Source organism: Lactuca saligna, chromosome 4 (assembly GCF_052625555.1).
Source record: "Lactuca saligna cultivar CGN05327 chromosome 4, ASM5262555v1, whole genome shotgun sequence".
Taxonomy (NCBI): Eukaryota; Viridiplantae; Streptophyta; class Magnoliopsida; order Asterales; family Asteraceae; genus Lactuca; species Lactuca saligna.
The window spans coordinates 273,683,316-273,704,110 of record NC_136420.1 but is presented as its reverse complement, the minus strand read 5'-3'; the positions used below and the strand labels follow the sequence as shown (position 1 = coordinate 273,704,110).

The 20,795-nt window shown below is 37.9% G+C and overlaps 1 protein-coding gene and 1 non-coding gene across 2 annotated transcripts; one reads left to right on the top strand and one right to left on the bottom strand.

The window, feature by feature from the left end:
• Positions 1 to 4,107: 4,107 nt before the first annotated feature.
• On the bottom strand, positions 4,108 to 4,214 carry LOC145044709 (small nucleolar RNA R71). The gene has a single exon (XR_013681654.1). It is a non-coding gene; the product is annotated as a small nucleolar RNA R71 (small nucleolar RNA).
• A 1,057-nt stretch (positions 4,215 to 5,271) lies between these two features.
• Positions 5,272 to 6,306, top strand: LOC145040676 (uncharacterized). The gene has a single exon (XM_078988583.1). The coding sequence runs from the start codon at positions 5,272 to 5,274 to the stop codon at positions 6,304 to 6,306; it is 1,035 nt and encodes a 344-aa protein (XP_078844709.1).
• Positions 6,307 to 20,795: the final 14,489 nt, after the last annotated feature.

Genomic DNA, 20,795 nt, shown 5'->3' with positions numbered 1-20,795 from the left:
ATTTGGGTCGAAGTTTATCCAATATTTTTACCCTTGGAGGGATAAAAGCGATATATGTGGACCCCTTGATGATTTAGTGATGCACCCCTATGTGCTTGGCCAAGCCTGGACTGATTTGATTTGTTCAATTAGTCAGTCATCATAAATCGGAAATTAGGAAACAACAAATGGATAGAGATAATGATTATAATCCATGTCTCAGTCCATATGGTATCTAGAATGGAGAAATATATGATCCCTTAAATAATGGACACGTCATTTGAGTAGGTCAGAGTTCGACAGCGGCTTTAAGAGCTACGATTGCTAGTTGGGATCTTGGAGTCATACTTGAATAATAGCTTTAGACTTATCCAAGTGGGAGACTATTGGATTAGATCTCTAAGCCCATAACTATTATTGGTATGTACTCTACTCGAGAGTAGCATGGTCCATGTGGGTTGCATGGCATTGGAACAATTAAATAGACAAGTGAGAAAAGGTTATTTATGATTTATGAAATCATATTATTTAAATAGTATTGATCAAGTATTTATTTGGAATTAATTTTGTGATCAAACGAGGATAATTAAATATATGGGGAATGATTATGTAAATCATTCATTCTTATATATATGGTCTTGTGATCCATTGTCCTGCATGTTGGGCTTAACCCATGCGCTAACCCATGGATACTCCATGGAGGTTAAAACCCATGGATCATGAAGGAAATGGAAAGTCATGCACATTAGGGTTTACATGGTGTAACCTTAATGAGCCACACTATATACAGGATCCCATGGTTCATGAAATGGCACTAGTGGATACACATAGTGAGGGTAAGGGATCATTTCATAAGGAGAATCAAAGTAAGCTTCTTCTCAAGTTATTCCATTTGTTGGTGGTGTTTTGTGATTCCATTTCAGGCTTCCACACTATTGGGGATAAGCTCTTAATGGTTCAAGACTTCAAGCTCCATCAAAAGGTATGTCATCTAACTAGTCTTTTGCAGTAGAGTTGCTCCATAATATGCTAGTTAGGATGCTTTTTAAAAAATTGTTGCAGATACATCCTTTCATAGGGTTTGTAGAAAAGTTATAATTATAGATGGTGCCCATCTGAAGGGAAAGTATAATGGCACCATATTGCATGCAGTAGCCATGGATGGCAACAATCAGATATTGCCTATTGGGTATGGATTTTTCCCAAAAGAGACTACGAATTCTTGGACATGGTTTCTTGAAAAACTACATGAATGCATTAGTGATTTGGAAGGTATGACATTGGTAATGGATAGGCCTGCATCAATTGTCGTAAGTATTCAAAATGTTTTTCGAAATGCTCAACATGGGTTGTGTGGTTTTCATCTAATAGGAAACATAGTGCACACCTTTGGAAGAAAAAACTACAATTATATTTTGGAAGATTATAAGAGCTTACAAGACCACTGAGTTTGAACAGGATTGGGGAGACCTTATACGCTTAGACTAGATGTAACGGCATACCTTAGTCAAATTACAAATGATAAATGGACTAGATCGCATTGCCCTACCATGAGATATGATTAGTTGACCTCAAACAATGTAAATTCCATGAATGTTGTATCAAAACATGCAAAGAAGTTGTCTATATTACCACTTCTTGAGTTCTTCCGTGCGCTTATGCAGAAATGGTATTACCAATGTCGGGTGGCTGTAGGTATGACTAAAATTTTGTCAGATTATACAATAAATGTCATGCATATCATTTTTTTAACAAAAAAAGTTTATATGTACATATTTACCCATGTGTTTAGTATAGAATTTTATCAATTATTAGCTGATTATTTGCATAATATGGACAAAAGGTACTTAATAATGTCTAAATTATATTTTCAGTCTAGAAGACATGCTTGGGAGCAAAAAAAAGAAGGAGAAGCAATCAGAAGCTGGAGAATGAAGAAAGAAGAACAAACCTGGAGCTACTTGGCGAGTCCCATTGATTGTTCGTGAAAGTCATGTCTAGAATCCTTGTCGTACACGTATTTCTCAAAGGAACTCAGCGATTTGGTCACCTACTCGCCGAGTAGACCCTGTTTTGAGATAATTATAAATAAAGGATATAATCCCGAATTGGGGAGTTTTTTTTTTGGCTTCCTTGGAGAATAACCTACGATTGAAGAAACCCTTGGAGACCTGAAGAACCATAATCTTTGATCTTTAGAAGACTCAAGGCGAATTAAGTTAAATTTTCCACTTAATCTTAGAAGTGAATCATGTTTAGATCAACTAAATTCGTTTTCAGCTTTTCTTTTACTGTAATCATGAGTTAAATTTTCATAGTTTTTGTTTAGGAAAGACTAATTTACCCCTATGGTTTGATTTATACTTTGATTGATTGATTATTGGTAATTTTATTAAACTAAGTTTGTTAAATAACCTTATGCATTAACTATAATTATTTTCTGTTAATTGGAAGACAATTAGGTTGCATGAACATCTCTTAATTGTTAACCACATATGATTTATGTGAACACTTCTTTATATGCCTAGGATTAGTGAATATGAAACTAGGATTAATTAGAGAATGAGTAAATTAATGTGTGAGCTTGTTTGGTAAACCAACAAACAAGAGGTTAGTTGAATTACCAATTTGATTAACCAATTACATATCTTATTTAATCCAAATAATTGAACTAGGGAGTTAATTAGTTTAAACACTTGATTACCGCTTGAATTGATTAATTTCCTAAGGGTTGGTAATAGAGAATGTGAATCTAATCACTATATTTGGTAACCAGTAACAATCAATTTATTACTTTATCATAAAATTAACCGTAGGAGTGAATTGGTTGGACCTAAACAGAAACCCTTTTATTGAATTTGGTGAATTTTTACTTGTTCTAGTTGTTTAGTTAATTACATGTTAGGAGGTTTGTTTAAGTTTCTAGTCTTGTAAAAATAGAGAAAACCCTTTACTTTTATTACTTGCCTAGTTAAAATTAGTTATTAGTTTAATTTTCGTTCCTTGACTTCGACACCCTACTTATTCAACTATACCACTAAAAGACAGGTTCACTACCTTTGTGCGCTAAATTTATATTTTTAGAGTAGGAATAAAACCAATGCATTTTACACACATCAAGTTTTTTGCGCCATTTTCGGGGAACGGTTCAAAAATTAAATCGAATTCCTAGTTTTATTGATCCTTTGTGTGGGATTATCTCACACAAAGTTATTTTTTTAGTAATTCAGTAATTAGGTCAAGTTTTAGTAACTATTAATTTTTAGTCGTTTTTATTTAATTTTATCTATTTTAGCTTCTTACACAGTGAACTCATCGAGTGCAGTCGACCCTACTCGGCAAGTCCAATGCTGATTGGCAGTTTGTTTTTGTTATTTTCGTTCTGTTTCATTTTTTGTTCTTTTTACGCGTTTTTTTTTCTCTTGTTCTAGTTGCAGGATTTTCATGACCCGAGGATCCAAAACTCCTTTGGTTCCCCCCTTTGAAGACCCAGAATCCTCGTTGAGGAAAAACAAAGGCAAGGACGTTGAAGGCTCAAATACACCTAAGAAGCCACCTTTGACCATCTTGAAAACGGTTTTCGGGAAGAAGAAGAACAAGAAACCAGGAGAGACCAGCAATAGAAAGAGCGAAGAAAGTAAGCTAGAAGATATTTAAGACAACCCAAAAGAAGCTGAATTTGAATACGACTACGAAACCAAATATGAAGAGGAAAACGATCAAGAAGGAGACTTGGACAACACCATGGCCAACACTGATGAAGTCCCCATGGGCGAAAGGAAAAAGAGGATACGAGATGATACAGGCCCGGGACATGTGCAACGCGCAATTCCCGCAACTGCCACTTTTGAGCTTAAGGGTCACATACTTGCTTAACTCAAAGAGATCCCCTTCTACGGAAAAGACCATGAAGATGCTTACAAACACTTGGATGAAGTTCATGATGTAGCTGATTATTTTAATGTTCCCAACATGCCTCACGAGACTCAACTGCTTCGCATGCTTCCGATTACATTGAAGGGTGCTGTAAAGGATTGGCTCAAGTCGCATCCCCCTGGATCCATCACTACATGGGACAAGATGAAAGAAGAGTTTATTGATCAATTTTACGCACCTTCCAAAATATCTAAGTTAAAGAAATCCATAACCAACTTTGAACAACAAGCTGGAGAATCACTTTATAAGGCTTGGGAGAGGTACAAATGTCTACTAAGGAATTGCCCACATCATGATCTCAATAGTCAACAAGAAGTCTCCATTTTCTATGATGGATTGAATGTTACAACAAGGCATTTACTTGACTCGCAATGCCCAATCACAAAGAAAGCACCCCCGGTGATAAAGCAACTAATTGAGGAATTCTCTAAGCATTCTAAGGAATACCACAACCCAAGGAATGATGTGACAAGGGGATCAGCTTATGCAGCTTCAGAAGATTTGTCAGCAGTTATGGCTATGTTGAAAATCATGGATAGGAGGATGGATAAAATGGATCAAACAATACATGCTATTCGGGTGGGTTGTGAGAATTGAAATGGACCTCATCTTACTAGAGATTGTGACTTGGACAAGAATGGGAACAAGAAGGCGCAAGTATGCTACTCCAGTGGTGACAAATATGATGATGATTGGCGAAAACCCAAGAAGGAATGGCTTCCTTATGATGAGTAAAAGAAGGCTAAGGAGGAGAAATATAAACAAAAAGGAAGAGGTTTTTACTAAAAGGAGGAGCCGGTGCAAGAAAGAAAACCAAGTTTGGAGGACATGCTTACTAAATTTGTAGCTACTTCAGAAAAGAGACACAATGACCATGATGTTGCAATACAAGAGACAAGAACAATACTTAGAAATCAACAAGCATCTATCCACAACATTGAGACACAGCTGGGCAACTTGCCCATCAAATTAATTAAAGATCACCGGGAGAACTTCCTAGTAAAACCGGAAACAACCCACAAGGCACGCATATAAATATTGTGACAAATAGAAGTGGGAAGATCATTACTCCCCTGACTCCCATTAAGAACGAAGATCTCAAGATTTACAAGAGGAGGATGCAAAAAACCCGAGCCAAAAGCAAAACCAACTGAGCCCAGACCCTACTCGCCGAGTTCACGATATGGACTCAGCGAGTCTACCACCTAATCAGAAAAGTCAACCTCCTGCAAGGCCATATCACCCTCCATTACCATATCCAGCCAGAGTTAAGCAAGAAATGAATGAAGAAGACTACAAGAAGTTTCTAGAACACATAAAGGATCTTCAAATCAACATACCATTCATAGAAGGAAGATGGAAAAAGTGAGGGAAGTGGTTCTCAATGAGAATTGCTCAGATGCCATATTGAACAAACTATCAAAGAAGAACGGTGACCCGGGAAGCTTAACATTGCCTTGTCAATTTGGGAATTTGGCCACCATTCATGCTTCGGGTGATTCAGGAGCAAGTGTAAACCTCATGCCATATTCATTTTTCAAGAAACTAGATCTCCTGGAACCAAGGCCAATTCGAATGGCAATCCACTTAGCAAATAAAACGGATACATTCCCACGAGGAATTTGTGAAGATCTTTTGGTAAAGGTGGATAAGTTCGTGTTCCTCGCAGATTTTATAATTTTGGACATGGAAGCAGATCCTCAAGTCCCGATCATCCTTGGAAGACCTTTCCTTAACACCGCATGCGCTATAGTTGACATGCGAGATTCAAAACTTACTCTATGGGTGGGAGATGAATCAGTCACTTTCGGGGTTGATCAAGCCATGAAGCATGCAAGGAACATTGATGACACGACATTTTCAATTGATATGTTCGATGAATTAATGGAGGAATGGAACAATGAAGAACCAAACAAGTCCACCATCGCCTTTGATGAAGAACTTGATGCTGAAAGTGACCTAATGGAAATAGAGAGATTGCTAGAAGAAGCTTATTTTAAAGAACTAATAAAAACTAATGAACAGCCTACTCGCCGAGTAGACCCGTTCTACTCGCCGAGTCCATATGAAGAAACTAGAGATATCACAAATTCTGCCCAGGACTTGACGAGTCCCTTCACTGGACTCGACGTGTTCACCATGCAGAACACGAGAATTGAGCTAAAATTGCTACCAGATCATTTGGAGTACGCATTCCTTGAAGATGGTCAACAAAAACCTATTATAATAGCTTCTGACCTCTCATCTGAAAAGGAAGAATTACTCAATGTCCTAAAGAAGAGAAAGAGTGTTATTGCATGGAGTATCACCGATATCAAGGGAATAAGCCCCGCTTATTGCTCTCACCAGATCAACCTGGAAGAAGAAGCAAAGTCGGTAGTGCAACACTAAAGAAGATTAAACCCGAACATGCAAGAAGTGGTCAAGAAGGAAGTATTCATGCTTTTAGACGCGGGAATCATTTATTCTATTTCCAACAGTCCATGGGTTAGTCCTATTCAAGTGGTACCCAAGAAAGGAGGGATGACGGTCATAACAAACGAGAAGAACGAGCTTATTCCGACCCGAACGGTAACCGGTTGGTGCGTGTGCATCGATTATCAAAAACTAAACGATGACACTCATAAAGACCATTTTCCTTTACCTTTTATTGATCAAATGCTTAAAAGATTGTCTGGCCATAGCTACTATTGTTTCTTAGACGGATTTTCGGGTTACTTCCAAATACCCATAGACCCAATTGACCAAGAAAAGACTACTTTCACTTGCCCGAGCGGGACTTTTGCCTATCGTTGCATGTCCTTTGAGTTATGCAATGCATCTGCGACATTTCAAAGGTGCATGACGGCCATATTCCATGACATGGTGGAAAAATTCATGGAAGTATTTATGGATAATTATTCTATTTTTGGATCTTCCTTCCATGATTGTCTTGCTAACCTTGATTTAATTCTTGCAAGATGTGAAAAAACCGATTTAGTCCTCAATTGGGAAAAATTTCACTTTATGGTTTAAGAGGGCATAGTCTTGGGCCACAAGGTATCCAAATAGGGGATTGAGGTGGATCGGGCAAAAATAGATACAATTGCTAAATTGCCTCCACCAACTAATATAAAGGGCATTAGGAGTTTTTTAGGTCACGCGGGTTTTTACCGTTGTTTCATAAAATATTTTTCTAAAAGAACTAGACCTCTAACACAATTACTTTTAAATGATGCACCATTTAATTTCACTAAAGAGTGTCTAGAGGCCTTTGAATTTTTGAAAGAAAAATTAACTAATGCCCCGATCATTATTGCCCCAAATTGGAACCTACCTTTTGAAATAATGTGTGACGCGAGCGACTTTGCATTAGGAGCTGTACTTGGCCAAAGGGTTGATAAGCACTTTCAACCCATTTATTATGCAAGCAAGACTTTGAATTCGGCCCAAGAAAATTACACCACAACTGAAAAGGAATTACTAGTCGTGGTGTATGCTTTTGACAAATTCTGCCCTTATCTTATTTTATCTAAAACCACTGGTTTTACTGACCACTCTATTATTAAGTACTTGTTTGCCAAGCAGGATGCAAAGCCAATATTGATACGTTGGGTTCTACTTTTACAGGAATTTGACATTGAAATACGCAATAAAAAGGGAATGCAGAATGTAGCTGTCGACCACTTATCATGATTATAAAACCCGCATTTGGAAGCATTGGAAGAGGATAAAATTGGAGATGACTTTCCGGACGAGTACATTTTAGTGACTACGGGAGAGGACCCATGGTTTGCGGATATAGCTAATTGTTTAGCTACCAAATTTATCTCAAAAGATTTTACCCGTCAAAAAAAAAAGAATTTCTTTATAGAAATAAAATACTACTTTTGAGACGAGCCATATCTTTTCCGAAGCTGCATGGATGGGATCATAAGGAGATGTGTATTTGGGAAGGAAAGCCGAGAAATTTTGGAGCATTGTCATAGCGGACCCACCGGTGGACATCATGGAGCACATTACACGGATAAGAAGATATTTGATATTGGGTTTTATTGGACCACAATTTTTAAAGATGCTACCCAATATGTTAAAGAGTGTGATGCATGCCAAAGAGCGGGAAACATATCATCCCGAAACGAGATGACACAACATAGTATCCAAGCGTGTGAAGTGTTTGATGTGTGGGGGATCGATTTAATGGGACCATTTCCAATGTCAAAATGGAACAATTATATTTTGGTGGCGGTTGATTATGTATCCAAATGGGCGGAGGCACAAGCTTTACCAACTAATGATGCTCGGGTGGTGGTGCGCTTTCTAAAAAATTTGTTCTTAAGATTTGGAGTTCCTAAAGCTCTTATTAGTGACCAGGGCACTCACTTTGCCAATGATCAATTAGAAAAAGTGTTAAGGAAATATGGGGTGACCCATAAATTCTCTGCATCTTACCATCCACAAACTAGTGTGCAAACTGAAGTGACGAATAGAGCGTTAAAAAGAATTTTGGAGAGATTGGTGGGTAGCAATCGAAAGGAATGGTCGGATAGGTTAGGTGATGCACTTTGGGCCTTCCGAACAACTTTCAAAACACCTATTGGTACTACACCATATAGGCTAGTTTATGGGAAGCAATGTCATTTACCGGTAGAAATATAGCATAAAGCCTTTTGGGCTTTAAAAATGTGCAATTTTAATGTAGCTGAACTTAGAACCAACCGGTTGATGCAACTGAATGCTTTTGAAGAACTTCAGAATGAGGCCTACACTAGCTCCTTGATTTACAAAGAAAAAACAAAAAACTGGCATGATAAAAGAATCAAGGATAATAAGGACTTTCACGAAGGGCAAAAAGTGTTGCTTTTTAATTCAAGGCTCAAAATCTTTCCGGGCAAGCTAAAGTCGCGATGGGATGGTCCATTTATCGTAAAGAAAGTTTTTCCACATGGAGCTATCGAGTTACTATCAAAAGAAGGCACTCCTTTCAAGGTTAATGGAGATCGGGTGAAAAAAATATGAAGAAGGAATCCCAAGGAATGAAGGACTTGAAGAAGGGTTGTTGCTAGAAGGCATGGCAGAAACGTAGAGCGGGAAGGAGTCCAGCTAACGAATCATTAATAATAAGCGCTTCCGCGAGGCAACCCGAGCTTAGAGTATGCATTTCTTTTCCCTTTAATTTTTCTTTTTGTTTTTCACTTGTAGGATCTGTTTTTTTTTTCAATCTTCTTCTAAAATTATGCTTAATATGACTGCTTGAGGGCAAGCAATGCTCGAAGTGTGGAGTGGTGGCTTAAAATTCAGTTTTTTCAAATTGAATCATCTACTTGCCGAGTTCATATATTACTCGGCGAGTACTTGTTGAAGTCCACGAAAAATCGCTAACTCACGCATCTACTCGGCGAGTAGGTGTCCCTACTCGACGAGTTCACTTTTTCAATTGATTTTTTTACAATCTGTAAATAAGTGTTTCTTTTTACCCCAATCATTTTCATCAGCCGCCTCCCACGTTTGACTCACCGAGCACTGTGTTTCCTCTCAAGCAAATCCTTTGAATTCTTTCTGAATCTTCATCTACAAAGAAAAAGGTAAGATTTTTCCTTCGGATTCATGCTAAAGGTACCAACTTTAATAGTTTTGATTTTTCCTTCGGATTTGAAGGATTACTCCAATTCTAGGGTTTTGATTTTAGGATAAATTAGGAGGATATGGATGAAATTTCTTGCAAATTTATGCTTAACGGACTTAGAACAGCAAATCCCAAAGCAAATATTTGTGTTATGTTGACCCAATATGGCCTGCGAGAGGAACTGCCATCGCAGTTCATACTACTCATCGAGTAGTTCATGAACTCGACGAGTTCATGCTTTGTTGAATCTGTTATGGTGAGTTTTAATTATCTGGATTTTTGTTTGTTGTTTTCTTGATGTTGTTTTGAAGAAATCATGTACAGAAGAGGCCAGGGCTCTAGAGCAGGAAGTTATGGAGACCTTCCATGGCTTGCTTTCTCACAAATCACTTCAAGGTCGTCGCAAGCTCGGGCGAAAAACAGATTGGATGCGTTGAAACAGAAAGAGATCTATCTTCCCAATGCAATTAATTGGGATTGGCTGAGTCAAACCAGGTTGGAAGAGGAGTTAACCCCTTATCTGGTGGAATCTTTTCAAGTGGAAGGCACAACAATAATATGTGATGGGTGGATGCAGCTTTTTAAAATACAAGAGCTCGTATTCACAGAACTGTGTTGGGAATTCTTTGCTACTATCTCATTTTAGGGTGGTAGTGAATATTATTACCCATTATCACTTTTTTCCTTGGAGGGGAGTTGTACCAGTGCAGCATAGCAGAACATGCCTAGAGGGTAGGTCTCTATGACCACAATGTCATTATGTTAGAGGATTTTGAAGCATTTCTAGAGCAATGCCATAAGGATCTTCCCAAGGAAGTCATTGCCTCCACTTGGTGGAATAGTATTGCAAATCGGGTTTATATTCCCTCTTCTTCTCAAGAAGGCCATATCCGTTCTCCGATCCATCATCTCATCCACCACCTCATTGCTAATACCATAAACATGAGGAAGGATGATGACAAAGTTCCTACTCTCGACATTTTCTATTTGTGGAGCATCGTCACCCCGGACGTTTTTTGCAACTTGCCTTATTGTTTGGCAAGATATCTTGCGGATGGAGCGGTAAAGGAGAAGATTACCTCCAAAATTAATGGGGGTATGTTTGTAACAAGACTCGCAAGGTCATATGGGATTTGGGATATGCAAGAGGCAAGGGCGTTAACCGTGATTTCTCCTCCTCCATTTAGCATTACATTATTCTGGAGGGTGTAGATTGTGGAAAATTTTGGGGATTCATTTGCAATCCCAAACAAAGACGATGTGATTGTTCCTGAGGAGCCAGGAAGAAGAGTCCGGCATAGGAGGGAACGGGTCCGAGAAGACCCACCGGTTATCCCGGTGGAAGACGAGAATGAGGGGTGGAATAACATGGAGTATAGGGGGTATTTGGATGATATTATCTGAGGCATTAACTATAATAATGAGTCATTAAACTTTCTCTTTCAATAAATGCACATTGCTCCACGGCGCGGGCCCGGATATCCATACATTATGAGTTAGGAGGAGCGTATGCAAAGGAGGAACAACCAAGCAAGTGGAAGTGGAGCAGGAGGAGAAGACATGGAAGAAGAAGCTTGAATTTGTTTTTATTTGGATGTTTTTTTATTTATTTCGTTTGTTTTATGCTTGAACTTTGATGTACCCGAACCTTAATTAGGACTTTGTTCATTTTCTTTCACTTGTGGTTACTTTGTTTTTCAGGTTTGAAGATTAGGGTGCATTTAGGAGTCTCATTGCTCAAGGCTAAAGTGAGGGATGGTGTAGATAAGAATGCCAATTGTTACATTTAAGGTTGAGTCCGCTTAGAATGAGAGTGAAAAAATTCATCATTATTGAAGAAAATAAAAGAAGAGTCACTAAAGTGTCCTGACATTTCAGCCAAGGATAAACAGCAGAAAAATCAATTTTTTGCCTCAGCTACAACTCTCTGAGTGCACCTACGGTACTCACCGAGTTCGTGTGTAATTCCTCGACTTTCCGTTGGGGGCCAGTCTACTCGCCAAGTTCATGTTTGACTCGACGAGTTCCTCAATGCTTCACTCTCAAGATCTGTTTTGGGGCACATTCACTGCAGCCTTTATCTATACTTTAGTAAAGATTCATTCCTGGAAGGTTTCTGAGAAGCTTTTTCCTAAACAATTAGAGTTATTTAGATGTTTACCACATGCGACATGATACCCAAGGCATGAATGACCTGTTTCAATGTCAAAATACATTTGAAATTGGAGTTTTACATGAAGAATATCAACCCCGCGACTGCTATCCCAGGGAGTTTGTTCCAATTCCCTCTTTAGTCTTGTGTTTTTCTTTTCATGCATAACATGCAATAGGGACATCGCATAAATTAAGTGTGGGGTAGGGGTTGGTAACATTTTAGTCAATTTAGAATCCTAATCCTAATTTGGGCTTGATTTTTTTCAAAATCTTGCATAAAACATTGCTTAGGACTTAACTTAGAAAACTATGGTAAAAGTAAGTAGGATTCCATGTTAGAATTATGTTGATGATTGCATGAAGACCCAAATGTTTAGTTGAGCATATATACGTTCTAGTGCATTTGTGGCCTCCTTATTCTAGTGAAATCATGGGACAAAAACACGACCTTGCATAGTTTGAAGGATGCAATATGTTTAGCATCGTGTACCAGAAATGTATCCAGGAAAATTTTATTTTTAACCAACAAAGGTTGAAGTTGAGCACCCCTGCTTAAGCATGTAGGTTTTGAGTGAAAAAAAAAAGTGAGTTGCATGTTAGAGAGAGAGAGAGAGAGAGAGAGTTACAAGAAAAAGTTTGAAGAATTTTTGGAGCATCAAAGTCAAAGTATGAAGAGCAATGATAAAAAAAATTCTGAAGAAATTCAAAGAAGATACCCAAAATTCGAAGATCAAATATCAAAGAAGTGAAGAATTCTAAAAGAGCTCCATAGTGGTATCATAAATTGTAATTGTCTAGATTATGTATGCTTGGGTTGCTCTACCAAAAATACCTTGAGGTTAGGAAGTTTTGTGCAGATGGATTCAGAGGGATGCATAAAATGAGCATTATTCGGAAAAAGTGGGAGAATGTTTATAAGGATTGTGAGTATTTAGAGTATGGGGGTTCCTTAGGAAAATTTTTGACACAAACGCATGCGTTGCGGTCTTGGCATAATGGTTGGGTTCAATTGGAATTATCTTATGTGATTCTAATATGCTAAAATTCGGTTTTGCTTGGGGGCAAGCAAAAGTCAAGTGTGGGGTATTTTGATATGTGTATATTTAGCCATGTGTTTAGTATAGAATTTTATCAATTATTAGCTAATTATTTACATAATATGGACAAAAGGTACTTAATAATATCTAAATTATATTTTTAGTCTAGAAGACATGCTTGGGAGCAAAAAGAAAGAAGAAGAATCAATTAGAAGCTGGGGAATGAAGAAAGAAGAACAAACCTAGAGCTACTCGGCGAGTCCCATTGAATGTTCGCGAAGTAATGTCCAGAATCCTTGCCGTACACATATTTCTCAAAGGAACTCGGAGAGTTGGGCACCTACTCGCCGAGTTGACCTTGTTTTGAGATAATTATTAATAGAGGATATAATACCGAATTGGGGAGTTTTTTGGCTTCCATGGAGAATAACCTGCGATTGAAGAAACCCTTGGAGACCTGAAGAACCCTAATCTTTGATCTTTAGAAGAATTAAGGCGAATTAGGTTAAATTTTTCGCTTAATCTTAAAAGTGAATCATGTTTAGATCAACTAAATTCGTTTTTAGCTTTTCTTTTACTGTAATCATGAGCTAAATTTTCATAGTTTCTATTTAGGAAAGAATAATTTACTCCTATGGTTTGATTTGTACTTTGATTGATTGATTATTGGTAATTTTATTAAACTAAGTTTGTTAAAGAACCTTATGCATTAACCATAATTATTTTTTGTTAATTGGATGACAATTAGGCTGCATGAATTTCTCTTAATTGTTAACCTCATATTATCTATGTGAACACTTCATTATATGCCTCGGATTTGTGAATATGAAACTAGGATTAATTATAGAATGGGTAAATTAATGTGTGAGCTTGTTTGGTAAACCAACAAACAAGAGGTTAGTTGAATTACCAATTTGATTAACCAATTACAAATCTTATTTAATCCAAATAATTGAACTAGGGAGTTAATTAGTTTAAACACATGATTACCGCTTGAATTGATTAATTTCCTAAGGGTTGGTAATAGCGAATGTGAATCTAATCACTATAGTTGGTAACCAATAACAATCAATTTATTACTTTATCATAAAATTAACCATATGAGTGAATTGGTTGGACCTAAACAAAAACCCTTTTATTGAATTTGGTGAATTTTTACTTGTTCTAGTTGTTTAGTTAATTACATGTTAGGAGGTGTGTTTAAGTTTCTAGTCTTTTAAAACTAGAGAAAACCCTTTACTTTTATTACTTTCCTAGTTAAAATTAGTTATTAGTTTAATTTCCGTTCCTTGAGTTTGACACCCTACTTATTCAACTATACCACTAAAAAGACAGGTTCAATGCCTTTGTGTGCTAAATTTATATTTTTAGAGTAGGAATAAAACCAGTGCATTTTACACACATCAAAAGTACAACAATACTTACGAAGTTAGCCAAAGCTATGGTTAAAAAAATAAATTCGAGATAACAAGATGGTCGGTATCTGGTTTTGACAATGCAACATATCATGTCCATGACTTCAAAAGTGGTGGCATAGTTGAATTGAGGTAAAAGACTTGTTCTTGCAATTATTGGCAACTAACTGGTTTGCCTTGTGGTCATGTGATAATGGTTTTAATGCACTTGAAAAATGAAAACTGCGGGCATATGACTGTAGATGCTTATAAAATTGAAACATATCGAAGAACATATGCGAAGACCGTCTACCCCTACCAGAACATCATGATTAGGAGGTTCTTCATGACCTTATTGTTATTAACCCTCCTGTAATGGAAATACATCAAGCGGGTAGACTGAAAAACACCGATCGTATCCCTTCACAAGGTGAGGAACCATCAATAAGAAGATGTAGTAGATGCCATCGTACAACACACAATGTAAGGACGTGTAAGAAAATTGTCCCAAAGAATAAAAATAAAAGTGGAAAATGTAGTGGGGCGTGAGGAAGTGGTAAAAAACCGACAGAAGACGAAGGCATGCAAGCGACAGAAAACCAATGGAAGCAGGAGGCAGAAAACCAAGGGACACACGAGACAGAAAACCTAGGGATGCAAGCAACAGAAAACCTAGGGATGCAAGAATCACAAAACCAATGGATGAAATACGATGACAAGGCATACATTATGTGTTTTAATTTGAATGAATGAAGTTTATTTAAAAATATGTTTATTATGAGTTTTACAACAAACTTTTGCATTAGTATTTCGTCAACTTTGCAACAAAGTAGTGTTAATTCCACAGTATTATATTACCCACTATGTATCAAATAGTGTTAATTTTGCATCAATGATATTTTATTATATTAAAATTACAGCTTCATCATTAAGGATTTTACTATAAAATCACTTTAGAATGTGTATCATTTCATATACTCTATACTCTTTCTTCAATTCATTTTTCAAAAAAAATCAACCCTCATATTTTCACTTACATTGGGTTCCAGATCATGGAGCGCTAAGGAGAACCTACACGTAACACATGCATATATTAATGTCTACGAGAACATCAGTGTGAATGATCGAAATTTTTATACCCATTTAACCTATACCTTCAACGCTAACCCTCAAACCGTCGCAGAAAACTATCATAACATCATTGTTATCACAACAAAATGGTATGAAGTAAAAACAATCTTGTTATTCAATGATCTTTATAAAAACATTGATGACGCACAACTGAATAAAAATGAGGAAGTGATCTTTGAGGCGGAGAAAGAGGAACACAAATCCATTAGCAACAGGTCGTAATTAAACATGAAGCCCCTTGGAATCTTATAAAAGATCTCTCGTATTTTTAATTTGTATTGCATTTGTAGTAGGTTATTTTCATGTACTTGGTTTTTATTAGGTTGTTTAGATGTATTTGGTTATTATCAGCTTATTTATATGTACTGCTTTGTATTTGGTGTTCATTACGCTATTTACAAAATAAGTTGAATTGTTTTCTACTTTATTCCATGGAACAGAAACTACAAATATTGCAAATACATGAAAATAGAAAACACAAACATTACAAATACATTGAAACAGAAAACACAAACATTACAAATAAATGGAAACATAAAACATTACAAATAATAAGATAAAGCAATAGCAAACATTACACATAAAACAACCATCTATGTGAAATATTGGTTATTGTTAACCACATTCCAAACGTCCACATATTTGAACTCACTTCAATCACACTCAATCATGTAATGATCTTTAACAACTTGTTAAACTTCTTCATCATATGTATAATAATATTTCTTATTTTTAACATAATGACACCATCGATTGAACCATGTGATTTCTTCCTTTAATTCCATCCAGTTACTAACAATATCTGCTTTAAGTCGGTGTTGTCTTTCTCCCGTCTCATGGTTGAACAAACTTGTTATACAGGTCCATTCATCACCTACAAGGTAATGAGGGGAGGCTATTGGTGTTATACCCTCGTAACCATTCGTCCAACATTGTGTTTTGACCATCAAGTCTATCGTCGTCCATGGACGTGGAACATCAGACGATGTCACTACATTTGAAGTAGTTGGTATATTGTAGGCCATTTCAGAATACACTTTAGTAGGCTTCCGTCTATTTGGAAAATGTTGCCAATATGAAATTTTGTCTAGTTCACTTAAAATACTATCACTCAAGGTTTTGAAACAACCATTATCCCCATAATTTTTAAAGTAACCACACCATTTAGCTGAATCATATATGGTCACTTTCCATGTAATGAGATTCAACTCTGCAAAAAACCAATGAAGTTCGTAATGTTGATGGAAATTAAAACCTGCACAAAATGTTAAATTATATATATATATATATATATATATATATATATATATATATATATTTAAAATTATATATATAATTTTAAAATTATATGATATATAAATAAATATAGTAACCCTATCAATATCCTTCCAATGAGGTCCGCCAACCTTCCCTGATGCTATACGCCACAAATAAGGTTCTTTCCCAGCTTTCAAAGTGGTGCCTTAATGATTAATAATCATCCACCTAGTAGTCGAGGGATTGATTTCCTTGAGCAACGACGCCCATATTACCAAATGTTGCTTGTTATAAGATAAGAAGTTACATTTTGTACAATTAGTTATTCAAAACGTTTTGTGCAATGAAATAAGGGATATATCTTACCAAAGAGTCTAACCACCCATACCCATACATACCAAGTAAAGTTACCCAAAATTCTCAATTCATCTCAAAACCATTATAATGCTTATGTTCCAAAAATAAGCGCCATTTGGTTCTTACCCATGATTTCTAAAATTCCTCATCAGTTGGCATGTAATGGTCCGACAGTAGTTCTACGTTCTTTTAAGTACCATCTTTCTTCATTTTTCTTCCTGTTTTGTTCTTCACTCGTTCTATGGATGGAAACCATAAAATCAAAATGTTAATTAATTTTTAATGATGACATAATTTATAAATAGAAAGTAATTAATTTAACACATGTACGAAAGGCTCCCTAAAATACTTCGATTTCATCTTCCCCCTCTTTACTGGTATAACCTTTACTGCTGTAACTGTCTTATCGTTAATTTCAACAACAATTGATAGTGATTCCACGTACGTAGCGGGTGATTCCGGTTCGAAACTACCAAAAACTGTTTCATGGCCATCCACATTATCGATATCATTCACGCCAAATTGTCTTTCATTTTTGCATTTGTCAATTTTCTTCGTAAAGTGTTCGATTGTGGCTGTGAGTTGGAGGATCAACTCGTCGAGTAGGGACGTGGCTGCGAACATTTTAAGTGACCGACTCGACGAGTCGGGAGACTGACTCGGCGAGTAGGTGCTGGTTAAGTGAAACCCAAAATTTGAGGGTTTGCACCCTATATAAACAACTTAACTTAACTTCCCTTATCCCTAAAACTTTCTTGAAGGCTTCATATCGAACCTTAGCTGTTTCTGTGTGAGTTAAGGCTATTTTTGGTGTTCTTGTGTGGATTGTAAAACTTGGAAGGAAGAAAGGAGCTTGGAAATCGAGTTGGGGCTTGTAGATCCGGATATCTTACTTCATTTTCAGCAGCTTCAAGGTATAATGTCCCTTTCTTGACTCATCTATGAGTCTATTCATCTTTAACTTAGGATCTCCATGGATTTCTAAGTCATTTTTCAGGTTTAGAAGTGTTGAGTGAGTTTTGACTTCAGATTTGGGCCTTAATAGGGGTCTCATGGCATAAAGGTGACAACTTTAGGGCCATGAGAGCCCCATGCACATTGTAGGACACTTTATATGGATTTTTGAGCTAAAAACCCCATGCATGGGCATCAAGTTTGGAACTTTACGTATAAAATGGACATTAGGAGGTCAGATCTATGGTTTTGGTGTGTTAGACCTCATTTAAATCGACTGTATGGAATTAGTCAAGGTTGGACTCGGCAACTTGTTCTTGGCACTTGATGAGTCGGTGACCATTATGCACCAAACCCTTTCGGTGAATGGATAAGTGTTAGGAAGGAAGTCCCTTGTGGGTTTAGACGCAAAAAGGGACCTAGAAGCCATGGGACTCTACGAGTGGTATGAGCAGACTCGGCGAGTCCATAGTATTCTCCCAATCGTTAAAGATAGACTCGACGAGTGATAGACTGGACAAGTTCTTAAGTTGGAGATGAATTTGACGAGTTCAAGAAGGAACTCGGTGAGTCGGATGAAGATGGTCTCGATGTTATGATTGAAGGAGAACCCATCGAGTTTTTGCTAGACTCGACAAGTGGATCCGGGGTTTTTTGTGGGATTAGAGAAGCATGGACTCGACGAGTTGATAGGCCAACTCGGCGAGTCAGGTCAATTACATGTTGACTTTGACCAATGTTGACTTTGACTGAACTTGGACTGACCCTTTTTAGGGTTGTATATGATGTGTGTTGACTTAAAGGTTATCGTGTAGGGATCGAGGAGTCGTAGGAGTCGACTTGTGCGCCGAGGACAGTTTAGACAGTGCACGACATTGAGGTGAGTTACCTTCTAGTAGGGGTGGGTCTAAGGCCACAATGTCGGCCCACCAAAAAGGGGTATTTAGAAGATAATTGTATTCGTGATAATTATCTTGGTTTGGTTATGTGTTGGTTATGAGGTTTATCAGGGTAGTATGTTATATGTATGGTAGGGATTAGTTCGCTGACAGTAGACCTTAGGACCCAAGGGTAGGTTAGTACCCAGATATGCCCGACTGTATGCTTATATCTATTGATTGTATGCTAGTAGTAGGGCTGAAATAGTCCCCATTTACCAATTGAAAGATACCGATGTTGATTACTGGTTGAAAGATACCGATGATGGTTACCGGTTGAAAGGTACCGATGAAGGTTACCGGTTGAAAGATACCGATGAAGGTTACCGGTTGAAAGATACTGACGATATTGTATCGTATGTGGTACAATGGGGGAACTCACTAAGCTTTGTGATTACAGTTTTGGTTTTGGTTTCAGGTACCTCTTCGTTGAACGGGAAAGAGTCGGTGGTGTAGCAGCGCATCACACACACACATATGTTTCTGCAAACACACACACACACACATGTTTCCGCAAGAAGTTTTTGGGACTATACTCTGATTTTCAATAATTATGATGTTATGGCTTGAAATACAACATTATGATTTTGTAATGGATGTTTTATTGACAATATTTTGCTAAAAATTTTGTTAAATGCATTAATTCACAAATGAAATTTTTGGCCATGAAAATTGGGTTGATACAAGTTGGTATCAGAGCCCTGGTTTGAGGGATTTGGACACACCCTCATGGGTGTCTGGACTCACACCGAGGGACTAAAAGATCTTTCAAGGAAAAATGGTTTTCTAAAGTCTAAACTAAGGAATTTTAAGAAAGACGAAGTGTGTGATGCGTGCGACCGGCCGGGCTCAAGTAAGTTTTCCCCAAGATACACATACTTGTTATGTTATGTTATATGGTTTTGATTCAGAGAACTGCATGCTAGAATAGGACTAAGGATCTAGGAGGATGCCTTGTGTGCCTGATATATGATTTTGAGAATTGCATGCTCGTTAGGGCTAAGGATTTAGGAAGGATGCCTTATGTGCTTGTTGTAGGGGCTGTATCCTAGGACTGTTTAGTCAGCAGTAGGATGGCCTGTGTAGGTTATGCCTGGTTTGGTTACTCAAGTCACGAATGATGCTTGCTTTGTGCTATGGGTGGGGGGGTCTGACCAGCTTTAACTAACTAAGGAGCAGATATGTAACAGTATCCGCAAGCTACTTAGGGGGAGGTAGTTGGGACTCCTAGTGCAACTGATGGCGGAAAGTAGGTCGGAGAGTGCCCTAGGGAAGCCTAGGATGAGGTCAGTGGAAAGGGTATCGGTAAAAGGGACTTGGTGAAGTCGAAGAAATTCTTGAGGAAAGTACAGATAGATGTGGAAGGTAGTATGGGCCAATATTACTGAAAGCAGAGGATCCGTACTCGAACCAAGGAGGGACTAGATGGAACCGGGAAACTTGGAAAGTGTGTGTGACCTCCAGAAAGTATATGTGACCCTGAAATTCATATGTTTATTGTTTCAGATTGGTGGTCATGCGACATGGAGTAGGAGGTTCCGGATCCGGGTCAGGATCAGGCTCGGGGGCAGGATCCGAGCATGTAGATGATGGGTTATGCGAGTTCATCGTTTCCGAGATCACGAGGGGTATCCTTGATGCGATGCCGATTATCTTCGGGTCGATCAACAAGGGGATCATTGAGCTGATGAAGGATCGCCTCATTGCGTTCCGGAGTGAGATGGCTACTACCCAGTCAGGACCACGCACACTGTCCTTTAAGGAATTCGGAGGGAGTGGTGCGCCAGATTTCCACGGGGCAAAGTAACCCATTGCTGCCAGACGATGGATTGCGCACATTGAGTCTGCACAGCTGACCAGCTTCTGCCCCGAGGGGTTGAAGATACGATTTGCAGTAGGGTGTTTGAGGGACCGGGCTAGGGACTAGTGGGAGTCAGTTGGTGACTCTCTGGGAGCCTCGCCTATTGAGGCTATGACATGGTCTAATATTGTGACCCAGTTCAGAGCAGAGTTTGCGCCAGCTGTAGAGCTTCAGCAACTGGCCAGGGAATTC